The sequence below is a fragment of the Oncorhynchus gorbuscha genome, linkage group LG11 (assembly GCF_021184085.1).
Source record: "Oncorhynchus gorbuscha isolate QuinsamMale2020 ecotype Even-year linkage group LG11, OgorEven_v1.0, whole genome shotgun sequence".
NCBI lineage: Eukaryota > Metazoa > Chordata > Actinopteri > Salmoniformes > Salmonidae > Oncorhynchus > Oncorhynchus gorbuscha.
Genome location: NC_060183.1, coordinates 70,423,849 through 70,445,782, shown reverse-complemented (window position 1 = coordinate 70,445,782; position 21,934 = coordinate 70,423,849). Strand labels below are relative to the sequence as shown.

The window sequence follows — 21,934 nt, the reverse complement described above, 5'->3', positions numbered from 1 at the left end:
ACATGGATGGGCCTACCACATGGATGGGCCTACCACATGGATGGGCATTCATAAAATTCCACTGCTAGCTGACATGGTAGGCTACACCCCAGTAAGCACGGACTGACGCCAATGTCTTTTTTTGGTCCTGTACGAACCAGCTGTCTTTTTTTGGTGTTTCCAAACAGTAGGCCAACCTCTCTTTTACGCTACTGCTACTCTCTGTTCATCACATATGCATAGTCACTTTAACCATATCTACATGTAAATACTACCTCAATCAGCTCGACTAACCGGTGTCTGTATGTAGCCTCTCTACTTTTATAGCCTCATTACTGTATATAGCCTGTCTTTTTACTGTTGTTTTTATTTCTTTACTTACCTATTGTTCACCTAATACCTTTTTTGCACTATTGGTTAGAGCCTGTAAGTAAACATTTAATTGTTTTATTTATTTATTTTATTTCACCTTTATTTAACCAGGTAGGCTAGTTGAGAACAAGTTCTCATTTGCAACTGCGACCTGGCCAAGAGAAAACGTAGCAATTCGACACATACAACAACACAGAGTTGCACATGGAATAAACAAAACATAGTCAATAATACAGCAGAACAAAAGAAAACAAAAGGTCTATATACAGTGAGTGCAAATGAGGTAAGTTAAGGGAGTTAAGGCAATAAATAGGCCATGGTGGCGAAGTAATTACAATATAGCAATTGAAACACTGGAATGGTAGATGTGCAGAAGATGAATGTACACGTAGATATACTGGGGTGCAAAGGAGCAAGATAAATAAATAAATAAATACTGTATGGGGTTGAGGTAGGTAGATAGATGGGCTGTTTACAGATGGGCTATGCACAGGTGCTGTGATCTGTGAGCTGCACTGACATCTGGTGCTTAAAGCTAGTGAGGGAGATATGAGTCTCCAACTTCAGAGAGTTTTGCAGTTTGTTCCAGTCATTGGCAGCAGAGAACTGGAAGGAAAGACGACCAGAGGAGGAATTGGCTTTGGGAGTGACCAGTGAGATATATCTGCTGGAGCGCGTGTTACGAGTGGGTGCTGCTATGGTGACCAGTGAGCTGAGATAAGGCGGGGCTTTACCTAGCAGAGACTTGTAGATGACCTGTAGCCAGTGGGTTTGGCGATGAGTATGAAGCGAGGGCCAACCAACAAGAGCGTACAGGAGGCAATGATGGGTAGTGTATGGGGCTTTGGTGACAAAACGGATGGCACTGTGATAGACTGCATCCAGTTTGTTGAGTAGAGTATTGGAGGTTATTTTATAGATGACATCACCGAAGTTGAGGATCGGTAGGATGGTCAGTTTTACGAGGGTATGTTTGGCAGCATGAGTGAAGTATGCTTTGTTGCGATATAGGAAGCCAATTCTAGATTTAACTTTGGATTGGAGATGCTTAATGTGAGTCTGGAAGGAGAGTTTACAGTCTAACCAGACACCTAGGTATTTGTAGTTGTCCACGTATTCTAAGTCACAGCCGTCCAGAGTAGTGCTGGATGGGCGAGCAGGTGCGGGCAGGGATAGGTTGAATAGCATGCATTTAGTTTCCCCTGCACTTAAGAGCAGTTGGAGGCCACGGAAGCTCGTCTGGAGGTTAGTTAACGCAGTGTCCAAAGAGGGGCAGAAGTATACAGAATGGTGTCGTCTGCGAAGAGGTGTACCAGAGAATGACCAGCAGCAAGAGCAACATCATTGATGTATACAGAGAAGAGACGGCCCAAGGATTGAACCCTGTGGCACCCCCATAGAGACTGCCAGAGGTCCGGACAACAAGCCCTCCGATTTGACACACTGAACTCTATCAGAGAAGTAGTTGGTAGACCAGGCGAGGCAATCATTTGAGAAACCAAGGCTGTCGAGTCTGCCAATAAGAATGTGTTGATTGACAGAGTCGAAAGCCTTGGCCAGGTTGATGAATACGGCTGCACAGTAATGTCTCTTATCAATGGCAGTTATGATGTCATTTAGGACCTTTAGGACCACTGTAAAGTGTACACCTGTTGTATTCGGCGCACGTGACTATAACGCTCTTCTGAAGAAGAGGACCAAAGCACAGCGTGGTACGTGTTCATGATAATCTATTAAAATTGAACACTGACACAAAATAACAAAGTGGAACAAAACAAAACAGTTCTGTCTGGTGCAGACACAAAACAGAAAACAACTACCCACAAACCCAGGTGGGAAAAAGGCTACCTAAGTATGATTCTCAATCATAGACAACGATAGAGAGCTGTCTCTGATTGAGAACCACACCTGGCCAAACACAAAGAAATAGAAAACATAGAAATAAAGAAACTAGAATGCCCATCCTAGTCACTCCCTGGCCTAACCAAAATAGAGAATAAAAACCTCTCTATGGCCAGGGCATGACAGTACCCCTCCCTCCCCGAAAGGTGCGGACTCCGGCCGCAAAACCTGACTCTAAAGGGGAGGGTCCGGGTGGGCTTCCTTTATGGCGGCGGCTCTGGTGCGGGACGTAGCCCCCCTCCGCCTCTGGCTCCCCCCACTTTGGTGGCGCCTCTAGTGTGGGGACCCTCGCCGCCGACCCCAGACTGGGGACCCTCGTAGCGGGCCCAGGACTGGGCACCCTCGTTGCAGGCCCCGGACTGGGAACCCTCGTTGCGGGCCCCGCCTGGGAACCCTCGTTGCGGGCCCCGGACTGGGTACTCTCGCTGCGGGCCCTGGACTGGAGGCCATCTCTGGAGGCCCTGGACTGGAGGCCGTCTCTGGAGGCCCCGGACTGGAGGCCATCTCTGGAGTGGAGAGACACAAAGGTGGCCTGGCTCTGGGAGCAGGCACAGGACTCACCAGGCTGGGGAGACATACAGTAGACTTCTTCCTTGGCCGAGGCACCGGATACACTGGGCCGTGGAGGCGCACTGGAGATCTCGAGGGCAGAGCTGGCACAACCCATTCTGGCTGGAAGCCCACTTCCACCTGGCAAATGCGGGACGCTGGCACCGAGCACACTGGCCTGTGAATGCTCATCCGAGACACAGTGCGCATCACCCCATAGCACGGGGCCTGACCAGTCCCATGCTCGCCACGGTAAGCACGGGGAGTTGGCTTAGGTCTGATTCCTGACTCTGCCACACTCCCCGTGTGCCCCCCAAAATGCTTTTTGGGGCTGCCTCTCGGGCTTCCTTGCTAGCCGTGTTTCCTCATAACGTTTCCGCTCTGCCTTTGCTGCCTCCAGTTCCTCCCTTGGACGGCGATACTCCCCAGCCTGCCTCCAGGGTCCCTTACCATCCAGGATCTCCTCCCATGTCCAGGAGTCCTCTCTACCACGCTGCTTGGTCCTTTGGTGGTGGGTAGTTCTGTAACGCTCATCTGAAGAAGAGGACCAAAGCGCAGCGTGGTACGTGTTCATGATAATTTATTCAAATTGAACACTGACACAAAATAACAAAGTGGAACAAAACAAAACAGTTCTGTCTGGTGCAGACACAAAACAGAAAACAACTACCCACAAACCCAGGTGGGAAAAAGGCTAGCTAAGTATGATTCTCAATCATAGACAACGATAGAGAGCTGCCTCTGATTGAGAACCACACCTGGCCAAACACAAAGAAATAGAAAACATAGAAATAAAGAAACTAGAATGCCCACCGTAGTCACGTGACAGTGACAAATAAACTTTTATTTGATATAGATGGCCATTCCTAAAATGTAATTTCAGGTGACACTGTAGGCTATACTTCAGTAAGAACGGACTGACGCATTTTGGATGTCTTTTTTTGGTCCTGTCCAGACTGGATGTCTTTTTTTGGTCCTGTCCAGACTGGATGTCTTTTTTTAGTCCTGTCCAGACCCGATGTCTTTTTTTGGTCCTGTCCAGACTGGATGTCTTTTTTTGGTCCTGTCCAGACCCGATGTCTTTTTTTGGTCCTGTCCAGACCCGATGTCTTTTTTTGGTCCTGTCCAGACTGGATGTCTTTTTTTGGTCCTGTCCAGACCCGATGTCTTTTTTTGGTCCTGTCCAGACCCGATGTCTTTTTTTGGTCCTGTCCAGACCCGATGTCTTTTTTTGGTCCTGTCCAGACCCGATGTCTTTTTTTGGTCCTGTCCAGACTGCATGTCTTTTTTTGGTCCTGTCCAGACTGGATGTCTTTTTTTGGTCCTGTCCAGACCCGATTTCTTTTTTTGGTCCTGTCCAGACTGTATGTCTTTTTTTGGTCCTGTCCAGACTGGATGTCTTTTTTTGGTCCTGTCCAGACTGGATGTCTTTTTTTGGTCCTGTCCAGACCCGATTTCTTTTTTTGGTCCTGTCCAGACTGTATGTCTTTTTTTGGTCCTGTCCAGACCCGATGTCTTTTTTTGGTCCTGTCCAGACCCGATGTCTTTTTTTGGTGCAGACGTCTATGATTAGTTCAGATTTTGTCTGGTCGAGACCAGCCTTGATTTGGCCCAAACATACGTAAAATTATGTCTATAAATTATGTCTTTTCAACTCTAATTCAGAACTGAAAATTAACCTGATTTCAACGTCAGGAAAATACGTATTTTCAACATTTCGTTCAGAACCGAAATGGAACCGAACTTCAATGACTGGAAAAATAAGTATTTTAGACTGGGACTATTCTTGTATGGGTGGCAATTTTTTTTGTCTGGCCTAGGAGGGCAGAATGGCCAGGACTGGCCCTGGTCACAACCCTGCCCACTGACATCCAGATGTGGCGAGTTGAGCCATATTGTGTTGCTGTCATTATTTTTTATATCCTCGTCAGAGGAAACAGAGGACATGGCAGATCTTTGTCTAATTGTCTCCTTCCTGTCACAGGATGAAATGTGATCACTGTGCTGACATCACCACTACACACAATATTGTATGACTCTATTGTCTATGTGTAAGACTCTATTGTATGACTCTATTGTCTATGTGTAAGACTCTATTGTATGACTCTATTGTCTGTGTATGGCTCTATTGTCCATGATTAGACATTTACATTACATTTAAGTCATTTAGCAGACGCTCTTATCCAGAGCGACTTGGCTTGTATTGGATGGATGCAGCTTTACCCCAGACTAAAAGCTGAGCGTGTTTAGAGGCAATTTGTGTTTTATAGAATGAACACAGTTACCATAATTGCCACATGGTTATTATTGGCTCCAAGGTCATGTAGCCTCATCATCATCATTTGGCTGCATGACAATCAACCATAAGCTTCCCCAAGTTGCTACGGTGGTTGAAAGCCACTTGTCTTCATCCATCCCCCATCAGGCCTTGAATGTATATGTAACGCTCGGCGTCGTAAGGAAGTGTGGACCAAAGCACAGCGTGGAAAGCGTTCATGATTTTTATTGTCAAGAATCACTCAAACAAAAATAACGAAAACAAAAACGAAAGCAAACAGTTCCGTCAGGCACAGATACTAAACGGAAAACAACACCCCACAAAACCCAAACAGAAAATGACAACTATTATATGATCCCCAATCAGAGACAACGATAGACAGCTGCCTCTGATTGGGAACCACACTAGGAAAAAACAACAAAGAAATAGAAAACATAGATTTTCCCACCCGAGTCGCACCCTGACCTAACCAAACATAGAGAATAAATAAGGATCTCTAAGGTCAGGGCGTGACAGTATGTGAGATATGTTCACTGGTGCTGTCGTCTTCTTTTACCAAGTGATGGATTGTAAAGGGTATATCACTTTGCAGGCTTTTTGCTCTTCATGTAGAAAGAACATAGGCGCCAAGCCTGATTCAACTGAAATCTTGATTGAAGAATATGATATGATATGTTGAAACGGGTCTCATACTGCATGGACTGGAGGTCAGGGCCACGGCTTTAGACTCCATTCTAGACACATACGTCTGTTTGACTGTGTATGTTAGCTCAACAGCACTGAACAGTCTTGGAACCACTGGGCTAAAACATTCAGCTATGCAGGAACCAAACTGGCATATCGCAAACATCCTGAGGACAGTTTAAGATGTTGGTGGTGGTATTTGGGTTCCTCTTCTGACATGTAGCAGACAGCAGTACAAGGCCATGGGTCATTTCCTGCTCATATACATAGTTGAGACTTGACAGCAGTGTTTCATCGTGGTACAAGTTCTTAGATGAGATTGGTACAGATTGGTACATAGTACAGTGAGATGATGAAACATTGTCCACTAGTGAAAACGTTTTCACCTGGTGTAAAATGTTGTTGTACAGTATAAAATGGTATCTGTTTTATAGGTACACTACTGTTCAAAAGTTTGGGGTCACTTAGAAATGTCCCTGTTTTTGAAAGAAAAACACATTTTTTATCCATTAAAATAACATAAAATGTATCAGAAATACAGTGTAGACAATGGTTGCTGATAACGGGCCTCTGTGCACCTATGTATATATTCCATTAAAAATCAGCCGTTTCCAGCTACAATAGTAATTCACAACATTACTATTGTAGCTGGAAAAGGATGATTTTTAATGGAATATCTACATAGGTGTACAGAGGCCAGTTATCAGCAACCATCACCGCTGTTTTCCAATGACAGTTTGTGTTAGCTAATCCATGTGTATCATTTTAAAAGGCTAATTGATCATTAGAAAACCCTTTTCCAAATATGTTAGCACAGCTGAAAACTGTTGTCCTGATTTAAAGAAGCAATAAAACTGTCCTTTAGACTAGTTGAATATCTGGAGCATCAGCATTTGTGGGTTCGATTACAGGCTCAAAATGGCCAGAAACAAATAACTTTCTTCTGAAACTTGTCAGTCTATTCTTGTTCTGAGAAATGAAGGCTATTCCATGCGAAAAATTGTCAAGAAACTGAAGATCTCGTACAACGCTGTGTACTATGTTCAATATATGCATCATAATGCATATCATCAGCTTAGCAGCACCGAAAATAATGCACTGTCTGAACTTCAAGCTCTGTCTCAGAAGTGTACGCGCCTCCCCGCGTCTCTCTCATTGTGAAAGGGCGGGGAAGGAGAGCGGAGGCAAGGAAAAGGAATTGTTTCCAATCCTCGCATTCATCCACATTAGCAGCAATTGTAGCTGTAACGGTAATGATGTGTATGACGATACCAAGGCAGGACTTGTGTCCTTAGGATAATAACGACAGATGTATAACCCTCAAGCCAAATTGTCTACAGATGCAACCCAGCACAGATGTGGTAAGACACGATACACATCACTCATTACTTGCCTGTCAACTTTTTTTCGAAATCTTTTTTTGTCTCACATTTAATACCTCATGGCAAGCCACTTGCACAAACATAAGTTCAACATCTAGTTTCGATTTGCTTGAGTTGTCAACTAACGTGCATTGGACGTGAAATCAACGGGAGAACATAAATTCCCTTACGTTGTTGGCGTTTTGCAAACCTTGAAATGACGTGGAAACCACGTTGATTCATCCAGTTGTTGCCCAGTGGGAAGAATATTTTTTTTAATCGTTTGTCTTTTTGGGGTGGGACATTGTAAAAGAGGGCCAGAGAGAGAGAGCGAGAGAGAGAGAGAGAGAGAAAGAGAGAGAAAGAAAGAAAGACAGAGAATAGTCCAGATGTGAGATGTGACGCGCTGCCGGACGAGCCAGACACGACGATCCAGTGTTATTGATGAAGAATAGAAAAGGTTCTACCATCGAGGGAAAGTCTGCGCTATTGATGTGCTTTCTAATTTATAACGGTAAGCATTTAAGCATAGGACACATTTGTTTCTCTGAACGTTTCTTGTTTTTCAAAAGATTGACTTAATCGCTGTGTGATATGACATGTTTTTGATGGCCATGCAAGAAGATTTATGAGCTGACAACATTTGACTTTTTTTAATGAGAAACTGTATGATAATGCGCAATTTTAGCGGATAACACTAGAATTACATGGATTCAGTATATATTATATTTTCTAATACATTGGAACGTCGACGATACATATCCTCCGTTGATAAATACATAATAGGCTAAGATCTTCATGATGTTATCATGTCATTGTCCCTTGGTGACTTGACGTCACCGTGAATGTGCAGTGTGCACAACTTAACTTTTGTGCGCAGACAGTTCTTGATATCCAAGTGTGTTTATGGCAAGTTTACGATAAGAGTAAACTTTCTTCAGAATGATTACCTCCTTTATATTACACACACCTATACATTTATCTTCAGATACTCTTAGCAAAGAAACTGGATGAAATGTTTCGAAATGAGTCTCATATCCAGTTTCTCTTCCAACAGTGACCCACACCAACATCTGCCCATTAGTGTGCAGACACACACCATAAACCTGGTGTGTGTGTGTGTGTGTGTGTGTGTGTGTGTGTGTGTGTGTGTGTGTGTGTGTGTGTGTGTGTGTGTGTGTGTGTGTGTGTGTGTGTGTGTGTGTGTGTGTGTGTGTGTGTGTGTGTGTGTGTGTGTGTGTGTGTGTGTGTGTGTGTGTGTGTGTGTGTGTGTGTGTGTGTACGCACCCACACCCAGAGGGCTTTTATACTCTGCCTGAGAGGTAATGCATAACATTGACATTAATAGTTAACCCCTTCCTTATTTGCCAGGTCGCAATTGTAAATGATAACTTATTCTCAACTTGCCTATCTGGTTAAATAAAGGTGAAATAAATAAAACCATTTTGGGTTGGAGGCTGAGTGCACCCCTGTGATCTCTGTTCTCTTAGCCAATGAACTGACCATGTGCCTCTTGACTAATATAGCTTAGGCATGTAAACAGTGTCTGTAGCCAATGGCCTGCCTAGGTCAGTGTGTGTGTGTGTGTGTAGGTTGTTGTACTTGCCTGACAATATCTCTAGAGGCATTAGTGCTGTAAAGTCTTACATAGGACTAGGGCATCAGTAAGCCCATAGATAGACAACAATCAGAGATATATGATCATCATTCCTCCCCCAATCCTTACTAACTTTCCATTAGATACTAACTGACCTTTCATCAGTGTCTAAGAGCATCCTTATACCATCAGAGTCTATATCCTGGCAACTGCACAACAGCCAGACTGTATCACTTCCTGCTTTTACCAGGGCTTGTTGCCTGAACCCTCACCCACCAACAGAGACAGCCTGGGTTACATACTGTTTCTGTGTGTGTGTCTGTGTTTTTGTGTTATGGTTACTGTATGTGCTTTTCATTATTTGTGATGAACATAAAAAATGAATAATGTGTCTCTCTCCAGGGTGTATGTGTGTGTCTGGTTAACCGTCAGAGGTGAAAGATCAGAGGTCACAGCAGGTCGGAGGCAAGAGATCAGGGGTCATGTCTACCGTGGCATTCCAGAACCTTCCTCTCAACATTTATATGGTCATCTTCGGGACCGGAGTCTTTGTTTTCGTCCTGAGCCTCATCTTCTGCTGCTACTTCATCAGGTAAACATATCCCTCCTATCTAGCTATCTACACTGAACACAAATATAAACGCAACAATTTCAACATTTCTTTTTACAAATGTTTTATTTTAATTGAATATCCAAAACATACAATATACTTGTAGTGAAGCCGCTCAACAACTGCACCACACCAGTCATCCAACAGACTCCCATTCAGAGTGACACACAGAGGCAGCCAGGGTCAAAGCCCTGCTCAAGGGCACATCGACAGATCTCCCACAAGGCCAAAAACGGGGACCCGAACCCTCCAAGGTCCCCCACAGTTCCCCAAACCCAAGAATAAATAAATAATGATAATACAAAATACAATTAATTACATTTCCCACCCCCAAGAACCCCCCCAATGCACCAACAACCAAGAAAATTAACTAAAGAGAATAAAGAAAAAGACAAAGGAAGACAGAAAACAACAATGCAAGCGTATGTATATGCGGAAGGTAGCCTAGTGGTTATAGAGCATTGGACCAGTAACCGGAAGGTAGCCTAGTGGTTATAGAGCATTGGACCAGTAACCGGAAGGTAGCCTAGTGGTTATAGAGCATTGGACCAGTAACCGGAAGGTAGCCTAGTGGTTATAGAGCATTGGACCAGTAACCGGAAGGTAGCCTAGTGGTTATAGAGCATTGGACCAGTAACCGGAAGGTAGCCTAGTGGTTATAGAGCAATGGACCAGTAACCGGAAGGTAGCCTAGTGGTTATAGAGCATTGGACCAGTAACCGGAAGGTAGCCTAGTGGTTATAGAGCATTGGACCAGTAACCGGAAGGTAGCCTAGTGGTTATAGAGCATTGGGCCAGTAACCGGAAGGTAGCCTAGTGGTTATAGAGCATTGGACCAGTAACCGGAAGGTAGCCTAGTGGTTATAGAGCATTGGACCAGTAACCGGAAGGTAGCCTCGTGGTTATAGAGCATTGGACCAGTAACCGGAAGGTAGCCTAGTGGTTAGAGCATTGGGCCAGTAACCGGAAGGTAGCCTAGTGGTTAGAGCATTGGGCCAGTGTCCCAAAGTTTGTTAGATTAAATCCCTGAGTTGACCAGGTAAAAATGTGCCCCTGAACAAGGCAGTTAACCCACTGTTCCTAGGCTGCCATTGTAAATAAGAATTTGTTCTTAACTGACTTGCCTAGTTTAACAAACACCTGCATAGCCTCAGGCAAACTGGCATTAGCTGTAAAAAAAAAAAAAAAACACAAAAAAGACAACTGCCCCTCAGTGTTATTCAAACAAACGTTTTATTATCTATTAGTTTGAATTTATTTTTTATACTTATATCTTTGGCTGTCATTCTACCTCCGGCCAGCAACTCCACTTCCACCTGTCTCCAATTCCACATCACAACCCTCAGCTTTCCTCAGCCCATCCCACCTGTCTCTGTTGGCCACCCTCTTCGGATTTCTATGCAAGATATCTTTCAACTATGCTGTGATGTTTAATGTATGATTTCAATCTATCTAATCAAATAGAATCCATAGATTATGAGTTGAAGATAAATACTTTTACTAAGAGTATTAGTATATTAGTAATTGATTGACCCGGTCTCTCCAGATCTCCTAACAGTACCATTTCTAGGGTCAATTTTGGTTCAATGTTGTTCATTTTTTGCCTTTCCTGAACCTGAAACCAGAAACAGGCTATCTGAGGGCAATACCAAAATAAATGTTCTATTGATTCTGTATCCTTACAACAAAATCTGCAGAGCTTTGATTATTTTGTGCCCCAAATATTCAACATTTTGTTGGTGGCAAGAATTCTATAAAATAATTTTAGCTGAAAAGCATGAAGTTTTGAATCTTGCGTAATTTCTCAACTCATAGACCCTGTACCATGGAATCGGTACATCAAAAATCTATTACAAACTATTTTTCAATCTGTATGGCACAGTTGTCAACATCCTGGTCCTCAAATGTTACTGATATATCTTCCAATTCATGCTATTTTTATTCCTCTGCCAGTTTTGATACTTTATATTGGGCAGACACCAGTTCCCTACCTCCTCACACTGCCACCAGCCTCCTCCATTTTTGGGGTAATGCTGTAATCAATTGGTTGTACTCTTGGATTGAGCAGACATTCCCATACAATTCTGATAACTCCATGAAAGACCTAACTCTACCATTCCAATTTACAATATAATTTAAGAACAAAAAACACATTTCAAACATCTTTCCCATAAAGACAGGTATTTTGTCAACCAGCACATTTGAGTTCAGCCATAATATTTGTTGTAATATTTGTTCTATCTTTTCAGGGAGATGAAATTGAAATTGTAGCCAGCTCTGCAATGCTTGTTTGAAAAAGAGATACGTTGAAAAAAGTATAATTTTCAATGAATCGAAAATGAGACATGGCAATCTGCACAAATGCAAAAAGGCCATTTTTAAACAATGGCTTTTCTTGGTAATCTACTTGAGAACCATTTAGGGTTTAAGTAAAACTTTTGAATAGTGACGCTTTAAAGAGGTTTAGTGCTTTTATATTTAATCATCTCAACCCACCCTATTCATTATATAGATAGGCATGCTTTATTTTGTCTAGTTTAGCGTCCCAGATGAAGATAAATATTTTTTGTCATATGATTTGAAAAACAAATCATCAGGAGTAGGCAGCGCCATAATGTCACGAACATCATCATGAAAATGACCGGACCAAGGTGCAGCGTGGTGAGCCTACATTTTTCTTTATTTTTAAATATCGCCAACAAAACAACAAAAACTAACGTGAAGCTCCGTAAGGCTATACATGCATTAAACGAAGACAACAACCCACAAATGAGAAAGGAAAAAAGGCTGCCTAAGTATGATTCCCAATCAGAGACAACGATAGACAGCTGTCCCTGATTGAGAATCATACCCGGCCAAAAACAAAGAACCAGAAAGCATAGACTTTCCCACCTGAATCACAGCCTGACCAAAAAAACATAGAGAATTAAAGGATCTCTACCAACAGGGCGTGACACATAAGTGAGTAAACTGAGATATGACTAAGGAGTTAATCAGGGCAATTTTTCCATAAATAGACAGGTATTTACCTCTCCATGTTTGCAGGATCTTGTCTATTTTTATAAGTTTTGTATTGAAATTCATTGTGGAGAGCTTATTTATATATTTTGTGATATGAATACCAAGTATGTCTACTTCACCGTCAGCCCATTTTATAAGTAAACTGCAGGGTAATGTAAAAGTTGTATTTTTTAAAGATCCAATACGTATTTATTGTACACTTATCATAATTATATTTGAGTCCAGAAAAGTTATCTAGATCTACAATTAGACATTGCAGGGATCTAGCTTGCACACTTAATATAAAAGTTGAGATATCGGCATACATGCACACCTCTGTTTTTAAGCCTTGGATTTCTAATCCTCTAATGTTTCGGTGGCATTTCGGTGCTCATAACGAATAGATATGGTGACAGCGGACACCCTTGTTTCACTCCTCTTGACAAATCAAAACTCTGAGAAGTAGCCGTTATTAACTATTTTACCCCTGGGGTTGCTATACATTACTTTTACCCATTTTATAAGACAATCACCGAAATTGAAAAAATCCTAGCATTCATAAATAAAATCCAGTCTTACTTTATCAAATAACTTTTCAAAATCCGCTATAAATATCAGGCCTGGCTTCTTAGATGTTTCATGATCTATTATTTCTCGGTAGTTCTAGTAATCTCCAATGTATCATCCACGTAAAAAAAACTGTCTGATCAGGATGAACAATACCTGGTAAAAAAAAAAAAATTCTGAGTGCTATGCATTTCGCTAATATTACTGGGTCTATATCTTTGCCGTCTGAGTCTTGTTTTAATAATAGTGAAATCAGACCTTCCAGCTAAATACCTGACAGACTACCATTTCTATATGAGTAGTTAAAACAATCTAACAATTGAGCTTTTAGTATATAAAAAAGGCATGATATACCTCTACCAGTATGCCATCAAGCCCTGGGGTTTTTCCAGACTGAAAGGATTTAATAGCCTCAAAGTTCTTCCTCTGTAATTTGGCCTTCGCACGGATCTTTCTGTACATTTGTTAATTTTCAATTTTTTGTATTATTTGGAAAGAATTCCTTAACGTAATCTTCATTCAGTGGGAGAGGATGAGATGGAAAAGAGAACATCTGCTTAAAATACTTAGCTTCCTCTCAAAATATAATTTGGAGAATTATAGATGAGTCTGTATTCAGTAACGAGTTTCTACAAATTATTTTTGGTAGCGTTCCTTTGTTGGAGATTCAGGAAGAATTTTGTTCATTTTTCTCCATATTCCATTCACTTTGCTCTATTTTTGTAATAGATTACATTAGATCGTTCTTGAATAAGTTCCTCAAGTTCTTTTTGTTTTTCCTCTCACTTATTTTTTATCTCTGTAGTATCAGAGATCCCTTGTTAGTCCTGTCTCTTTAGCCAGAAGCTGCCTTTTTATTGATGAATATTGAATATAAGTTTCTCTGAAGGTACATTTAAAGGTATCCCAAACAATAAAGGGATTTGTTGAACCTACAGTGGGGCAAAAAAAGTATTTAGTCAGCCACCAATTGTGCAAGTTCTCCCACTTAAAAAGATGAGAGAGGTCTGTAATTTTCACCATAGGTACACTTCAACTATGACAGACAAAATGAGGGGGAAAAAATCCAGACAATCACATTGTAGGATTTTTTAAATGAATTATGGTGGAAAATAAGTATTTGGTCACCTACAAACAAGCAAGGTTTCTGGCTCTCACAGACCTGTAACTTCTTTAAGAGGCTCCTCTGTCCTCTACTCGTTACCTGTATTAATGGCACCTGTTTGAACTTGTTATCAGTTTAAAAGACACCTGTCCACAACCTCAATCAGTCACACTCCACTATGGCCAAGACCAAAGAGCTGTCAAAGGACACCAGAAATTTTCTTAAGGGCACAGTGATGATAGTTTGTAGAGGGATTTCCTTTACGGTCCATTGAGGTACTTAACACTGTTATAGTCTCCTACCATAATGATTTGATAATTTGTTGCCTGTAACTTCAATAAATTGGTATAAATATTTTCATAGAAGTATAGATCATCCTGATTTGAACCATAGATTAATAAGACAAATCTCTTTTTTTGTCCACTTTCATATTCAAAAAGATCCACCTTCCTTGCGAATCTTTCCTGACTATTTGCAGATTCAGATCGCCATTTTTGTTAATTAATATCATCACACCTTTTGAGTTCCTTTGTCCATGACTGTTAATGATTTCACCACCCCATTCCTTTATCCACGCAACTTCATCTAAATATGTAGTGAGTTTCCTGTAAACAGTATATGTTATATTCCTTTTCTTTTAGCTACATAAAGACTCATGTTCTTTTATTATGCTCAGCTAAACCGTTAGTTATAACTGGCTATACTTATTTCACCCCTTACCATAACTAGATACTATTCTCAAGTCTAAATTGACCATCATTAGTGCTTGTAAAGTTATTGCCATAAAAGTTATTATGACGGTCAAAATTAGACCTTTCAAATGTCTGATATTTAGAATTCAAAAAATAGGTTCTAGCAATATTTGTTTTATTCCCTTGCCTGTTTGCCTGTGAGCCAATACCACAGATGGTAGAACATTGAGACAAGATATTATGTATGTAGTAAATCTGAGTAGGTTGATGTGTATGGTATTGGATGTGATTTAGTGAGAGTGTGTACAATATCTGTATAAGAGTAAGACTATAATGTGTGATGTCCAAATAAATAATAACTGCCAATTTGCATGGTTGAGTGTCTATGTGTGTAGCATGCTGTGCGTATAGCCTTAATATTCAGGATGATAATTGTATCACCGTCATAGTTGCCTCATAATTACATTTAACACCATTGAAAAACACATCCCAGCATTTCCATAGCAATTGATGTTTCACATGATCATGAAAGAGACCTTGCATTACTATAGAGACGGCTTCACTACAGTACACATGTATCCCGTACAATATGTTATCATTCCCCAATGTCCCTATTCTGATATCTTCCCCTTGCTGGTTGTAAACGTATATAAACATGTAGACAAAGACATAGAAAAGATAAACAAACAAGAAACATTCAATTATAGACCAGTTCTCGACAATAGAGAGAGAAGAGGAGAGAGTGAGAGAAGAGAGCGAGATCAAGTGTGCATGTATAAATCCATGTGTAAGTGAGCATGTAATTGAGTACATGTATGATCATATCCACTTCATAGTGTTCAGATATTTTTACAGTTTCTATACTTTCTTTTTTTCGTAACCTGAAGTCCCTATAGGATTTAGTACAGCCACTGTGTTATGGAGCTGTCTCGGAATAGCTGTCCATCTATAAAGAGTTTATCCACAATGGGAAAGGCAGTTTACCCCTCTCCCTCTGATGCCTCTGCTCAGGAAACAGCCTCTTGCGACGTTCATTTATCTCCGTGGAAATTGGTCATTGAGACCGAATTTGGTCCCTTTAAGCTCCATTTCCCTGCTTTTGATCAGTTCCTTTGGTTGGTAGTGTTCAAATTTTGCGATGATTGGTCGGGGACCCTTGGTCTTGTTGCTGCAAGTCTGTGTACTCGGTGGAAAGACACCTTGTTTACAGTCTCTAGAGGAAGTTTCAAGGCGGATTGCATGAACTCTCTGATCGCCCCCTCTGGATTATTGGATGCATCCTCAGGAATCCCAGAAAATATTAGATTTTCACGCATGTTACAACTATGTCTAGTAGCGACTCCCTCATCACCCTGTTTTCCCTGAATAGACCTATGTTAGAATCGTGGATTTTTACATTGGCTGTGAGTGCAAGCTAACCGCGTCGTGGAATTAACGCAAAAACACGTTTTTATTTTAAATATTTTACTGAGTTACAGTTTACATAAGGAAATCAGTCAATTTAAATAAATTCAAAAGGCCCTAATCTATGGATTTCATATGACTGGGAATACAGATATGCATCTGTTGGTCACAGAACTTTAAAAAAGGTAGGGGCGTGGATCAGAAAACCAGTCAGTATCTGGTGTGACCACCATTTACCTCCTTCAGCGTGACACATCTCCTTCGCATAGAGTTGATCAGGCTGTTGATTGTGGCCTGAAATGGTGTCCTACTCCTCTTCAATGGCTGTGCGATGTTGCTGGATATTGGCGGGAACTGGAACACGCTGTTTTACACATTGTTCCAGAGCATCCCAAACATGCTCAAATGGTGACATGTTTGGTGGGTACGCAGGCCATGGAAGAACTGGGACATTTTCAGTTTCCAGGAATTGTGTACAGATCCTTGCGACATGGGGCAGTGCATTATCATGCGTATATGAGGTGATGGCGGGTGGATGAATGGCACGACTATGGGTTTCAAGATTTTGTCACGGTATTTCTGTGCATTCAAATTGCCATCGGTAAAATGCAATCGTGATTGTTATCCACTTCTTATGCCTGCTCATACCATAACCCCACCTCCACCATAGGCCACTCTGTTCACAACATTGACATCAGCAAACCGCTCGCCCACACAATGCCATACACACTGTCTGCCATCTGGCCCATACATTTGAAACCGGGATTCATCCGTGAAGTGCACACTTCTTCAGCATGCCAGAGTGTAGTGGTGGCTGCATCATGTTATGGGTATGTTTGTAAGTAAAAGGATAAAAAAAATTCAGGATAAAAAAATAATGGAATGGAGTTAAGCACAGGCAAAATCCTAGAGGAAAACCTGGTTCAGTCGGCTTTTCACCAGAGACTGGGAGATGAATTCATTCAAAAATCTCAATTTAAACAATTTAAAATTCAGGCTGTAACAAAATGTATAAAAGTAATGGGGTTTGAATACATTCTGAAGGCACTGTAAGTGATGGGACCTGAGTTATGAGAATCCATCTATGGATGTGAGTGTGTGTGTGAGACTGTTATTACTGTTACTGTGACTAAGGTTTCTCTAAAATTGTTGGCATGGGAGATCCCCTTCTGACCCCCTCCTCACCCCTCCCTAGGTTCTCTCTGTCCTTAAGTACTTCCCAACTCAAACAATCAGTTGCAAATGCTTATCAGCATAGTTTGAGTCTATTTAAGGCTTCAGGCAGCAGCCTCAGGCTGGAACTAAAAGTATGGTGTGTTTCTCTTGTGACAAAGAGGATATATGACTGTGAGCTGGAGACTGCTCTGGTGTCTGAAGAGCTCTTGAGACTTTTTTACTAGGCAAGTCCGTTAACAACAAATTCTTATTTTCAATGATTGCCTAGGAACAGTGGGTTAACTGCCTTGTTCAGGGGCAGAACGACATGTTTTTACCTTGTCAGCTTAGGGATTTGACCTTGCAACCTTTCAGTTACTAGTCCAACACTCTAACCACTAGGCTACCTGTGCACAACACAGCACGGTGTCCAGGGTATGACCCTCTCTGCTCCACAATGTGGTCCTTTCACCGTGGCAGAGAGGAGAGAAAAGGGGGCCCACTGAAACTGAGTGGGCACAGTGAGCGCGTGCCTCTTTACTAAGATTTATCTTTTGGATAAACAAGTAGTACCGTATATGGTTATTTGTACACAGAATTAATGAAAAAATATTGAACTTGGTCAATCCCAAGACTGAGATGACAAATGTCATCATAACTATCTCTGTGTATATTGATCTTGGAAGCTGCCAGTGTCAGCGGATGTCACTCAAACAGGTTGATTCATATGTATGTGTGTGTGTGTGTGTCTGTCTGTCTGTCTGTCTTCTCACTCAGTTGTACTAACAGTCTCTCCATTTCTGCTCTCTCCTCCCAGTAAACTGAGACACCAGGCCCAACGAGAGAGGTTTGGATATAAAGCGGTAAGCTAACTCGGGGTCAATTCAAAATCACCTTTAGTGCAGTCGTGCTGTGCAGATCTTCAGAAGCACCTGGAGAAGTGTTTTAACATCTCAGGAATGCATTAGAGAAATCTATTGTAACTGCAAAAAAATCTGCCTGGAATGCCATCTCAATTCTCAGTGTCTCAGGCCCCCGTGTGATGAGTGCAGAAACATCCAAATTATATTTTAGTCATCAAACATCCCTTCATCTTTTGAACTAAAAATGTGTTTCATTCTATGTTTATCTCGCAATTATAGCTCTAATCAATTATGCTTTTTCACAGGTGGTGTTCAAAGGGGATACAAAGAAACTCAATCTACACGGGGTTAGTTCTGTCACCTGTTTCGTCTCTCTCTCTGTCTCGCTCTCTCTCATCCCCTGGTTTATTTTTCTCTCTCCCCATTGCTCTCCCTCCCCTTCTCTCAATCACAGCAGACATGTGCAGTGTGCTTGGAGGACTTCAGAGTGAAAGATGAGCTAGGAGTGTTGCCATGCCAACATGCCTTTCACCGGAGGCAAGTGTCACCTCACCACACACTAAGCAGATATAAATGATGTGCCTGTGTGTGTGTGTGTTACTGGGGTGTTTCTTGTGTGTTACTGGGGTGTTTTTTGTCCTACAGGTGCCTGGTGAAATTGCTTGGTGTGTGTGTGTGCATGCGTACATACACAGTACCAGTACCTAATCATTCAAGTTTAATTTTTTTTTTTACTATTTTCTACATTGTAGAATAATAGTGAAGACATCAAAACTATGAATTAACACATCAAAATATATTTTAGATTCTTCAAAATAGCCACCTTTTGCCTTGATTGGAGCTTTACACACTCTTGGCATGCTCTCAACCATCTTCACCTGGAATGCTTTTCCAATAGTCTTGAAGGAGTTCCATCATATGCTGAGCACTTTTTGGCTTCCCTCTGCGGTCCAACTCATCCCAAAACATCTCAATTGGGTTGAGGTCGGGTGATTGTGGAGGCCAGGTCATCTGATCCAGCACACCATCACTTTCCTTCTTGGTCAAATAGCCCTTACACAGCCTGGAGGTGTGCTGGGTCATTGTCCTGTTGTAAAACAAATGATAGTCCAAACCAGATGGGATGGCGTATCACTGCATGATGATGTGGTAGCCATGCTGGTTAAGTGTGCCTTGAATTCTAAATAAATCAGTGTCACCAGCATAGCACCCCCACCTCCTCCTCCATGCTTCACTGTGGGAAACACACAGGCAGAGATCATCCGTTCACCTACTCTACGTTCACAAAGACACGGCGGTTGGAACCAAAAATCTCAAATTTGGACTCATCAGACCAAAGGACAGATTTCCACCAGTCAAATGTCCATTTAATTGGGCTGCAATTTCTGAGACTAGTAACTCTAATGAACTTATTCTCTGCAGCAGAGGTAACTCTGGGTCTTCCTTTCCTGTGGTGGTCCTCATAAGAGCCAGTGTCATCATAGCTCTTGATGGTTTTTGCGACTGCACTTTAAGAAACGTTCAAAGTTTTTGAAATGTTCCGTATTGACTGACCATGTCTTAAAGTAATGATGGACTGTTGTTTCTCTTTGCTTATTTGAGCTGATCTTGACATAATATGGACTTGATCTTTTACCAAATAGGGCTATATTCTATAAACCCCCTTACCTTGTTACAACACAACTGATTGCCTCAAACACATTAAGAAGGAAAGAAATTCCATAAATGAACTTTTAACAAGGCACACCCGTTAATTGAAATGCGTTCCAGGAGACTACCTCATGAAGCTGGTTAAGAGAATGCCAAGAGTGTGCAAAGCTGTCATCAAGGCAAAGGGTGGCTACTTTGAATACTATAAAATATATACTGTAATTGTTTAACACTTTTTTGCTTACTACATGATTCCATATGTGTAATTTAATAGATTTGATGTCTTCACTATTATTCTACAATGTAGAAAATAGTCAAAATAAAGAAAAACCCTTGAATGAGTAGGTGTGTCCAAACTTTTGACTGGTACTGTATGTATGTGTTGTACTGACTATTTGCCTGCCTCTGCAGATGCCTGGTGAAGTGGCTGGAGGTGCGCTGTGTGTGTCCCATGTGTAACCGGCACATCGCTGGGCCACCTGAACAACGCCACAGCCTGGGCACACTACTGGATGAACTGGTGTAGTGGGTTGCTATGGCGATACAGCTGGAAAGGACTAGTGTAGGATGTTGCTATGGTGGTACGACCGGAACAGACTGGTTTAGAGGTCCCGGTACAGACTATACATTGCTGAAGCAAAATGACCTGACAATCTATTATTAGGGACCATTGACGAAACCACATGACAACATAACTATAGGGAAACATATCTTCAGACTTCACACTCCCATGTATTGATAAGGAGATGTGACACACGGGCGGCAGGTAGCCCATCAGTTAGAGCGTTGGGCCAGGTTGCTTGTTTGAATCCCCGAGCTGACCACGGTGTAAATCTGTCGACGTGCCCTTGAAAAAGGAGCAACCCTAATTACTCCAGGGTTGCTGTTGATAACGGCCGACCCTGGCTGTGACCCCACTCTCTGGGGGTGTCCCAGGGAGAGTTGGGATCTGCAAAAAAAACAAATGAAATAGGACAAATATAAGCACCCACAATTATTACCATTATGGGTACTGTAGTATGTCATGCTACACCTTATCATGTAGAATCAGTCATTTAATGAGTGACTGCCGAGCCTCTACAATACGCACACCCACTATTCAACAGACTTCTTCATGAACAACAGATTCACAAAGCCACACAATCTGGGACAAAAACGCTGCTCTCAACCCTGTCACTGTCTGGAAGAGGGGCTATCTGTGAAGAGAGAGCTTGAGAACTCATGGGATGTATTGCTGAATGCCCAGATAGAAATATATGATGTAGACCAGACATGCCTTTCTGAAATCTGGAGTGAGGAATTGTCAGCTCTGTTCATGGCATATCTATCTGCAATGTCCAGTATGTTACACCCTGGGGATGATGACATACAGGTATCATCATTGTGATACATTTTTTTCTGACTGTGTCACATGTCTAGTCTGTCTGTCAGGTCTGTGTGTGTGTCTGTGTGTCAGGTCTGCATCCTGCTTATATTAAGTGGGTGTGACATACTCCTGTTATGAACTGTAGGAGGGACCAACAACTTTTTTATCCTGACTAGTATTTCCTTGCCAAACAAGCCTTTCCAGTTAATTATATTTAAAGTGAAGGGAGATTTGGAACAATTCCTTTCTGTCTAGGGATGTGTACTGAAGCACAGGTACTGCCCAATGGCAAAGTAAACATTCCCCATGTGTACAATATCTGCTTTTGTAAATATCTGAAAATACAACGTGTCCTGTTTTGATCCATGTCCAACCGTGTTTGTGGTGTGTGAACGAACAAGTCGCTTTTCTTGAATTGACAAAGCGAACAAAAGCAACAATATCGTCAGAACTGACAAGCAAATCTTTTAGGGGTTAAAATCATTTTTGTGATTAGAAATCTCTTCCGTCCTCTCTACCATGACCAGATAGTGACTCGTACCTTCCTGTAGCTATCAGGAGTGTCACTAGAGGACAGTCCCATTGATGCAGACGGTGGCCTGTATGAGTCATGTCATTCCTGGGTTTAGGTCAGAACACTACGCACCAGAAATCAATTAATATGATTGTTTCCAAAATGGCACTCTAATCCCATGGTGCAGTAGAAATAGAATGCCATTTCAAACAGCCCAAGTCTTGAGGTAGGCTATATCACTTTCTGACCATGCTGAAGACGACAGAAGCAGAGCACTTTTCAAACG

At 41.8% G+C, this 21,934-nt stretch overlaps 1 protein-coding gene across 3 annotated transcripts; it reads left to right on the top strand.

The window, feature by feature from the left end:
• The first annotated feature begins 6,937 nt into the window (after nt 1-6,937).
• Nucleotides 6,938-21,496, top strand: LOC123989351 (RING finger protein 122). Of its 3 annotated transcripts, none has more exons than XM_046290300.1 (6): nt 6,938-7,125; nt 9,125-9,314; nt 18,073-18,118; nt 18,424-18,465; nt 18,573-18,655; nt 20,180-21,496. In XM_046290300.1, the coding sequence occupies exons 2-6, from the start codon at nt 9,205-9,207 to the stop codon at nt 20,292-20,294; spliced, it is 396 nt and encodes a 131-aa protein (XP_046146256.1). In that variant the 5' UTR covers nt 6,938-7,125; nt 9,125-9,204; the 3' UTR covers nt 20,295-21,496. The 3 variants fall into 3 exon arrangements, with proteins under 3 accessions (XP_046146256.1, XP_046146257.1, XP_046146255.1); XM_046290301.1 differs by lacking the exon at nt 6,938-7,125 and adding an exon at nt 7,144-7,639 and having other exon boundaries at nt 18,576-18,655; XM_046290299.1 differs by lacking the exon at nt 6,938-7,125 and adding an exon at nt 7,146-7,639.
• Nucleotides 21,497-21,934: the final 438 nt, after the last annotated feature.

What these genes read in the sequence shown, in the direction of transcription:
- LOC123989351 (XM_046290300.1), top strand. Translation starts at nt 9,205, where the DNA reads ATGTCTACCGTGGCATTCCAGAACCTTCCTCTCAACATTTATATGGTC. An exon ending in TTCTGCTGCTACTTCATCAG is followed by an intron (nt 9,315 to 18,072) that starts GTAAACATATCC and finishes CTCTCCTCCCAG; the next exon opens with TAAACTGAGACACCAGGCCC. An exon ending in AGAGGTTTGGATATAAAGCG is followed by an intron (nt 18,119 to 18,423) that starts GTAAGCTAACTC and finishes GCTTTTTCACAG; the next exon opens with GTGGTGTTCAAAGGGGATAC.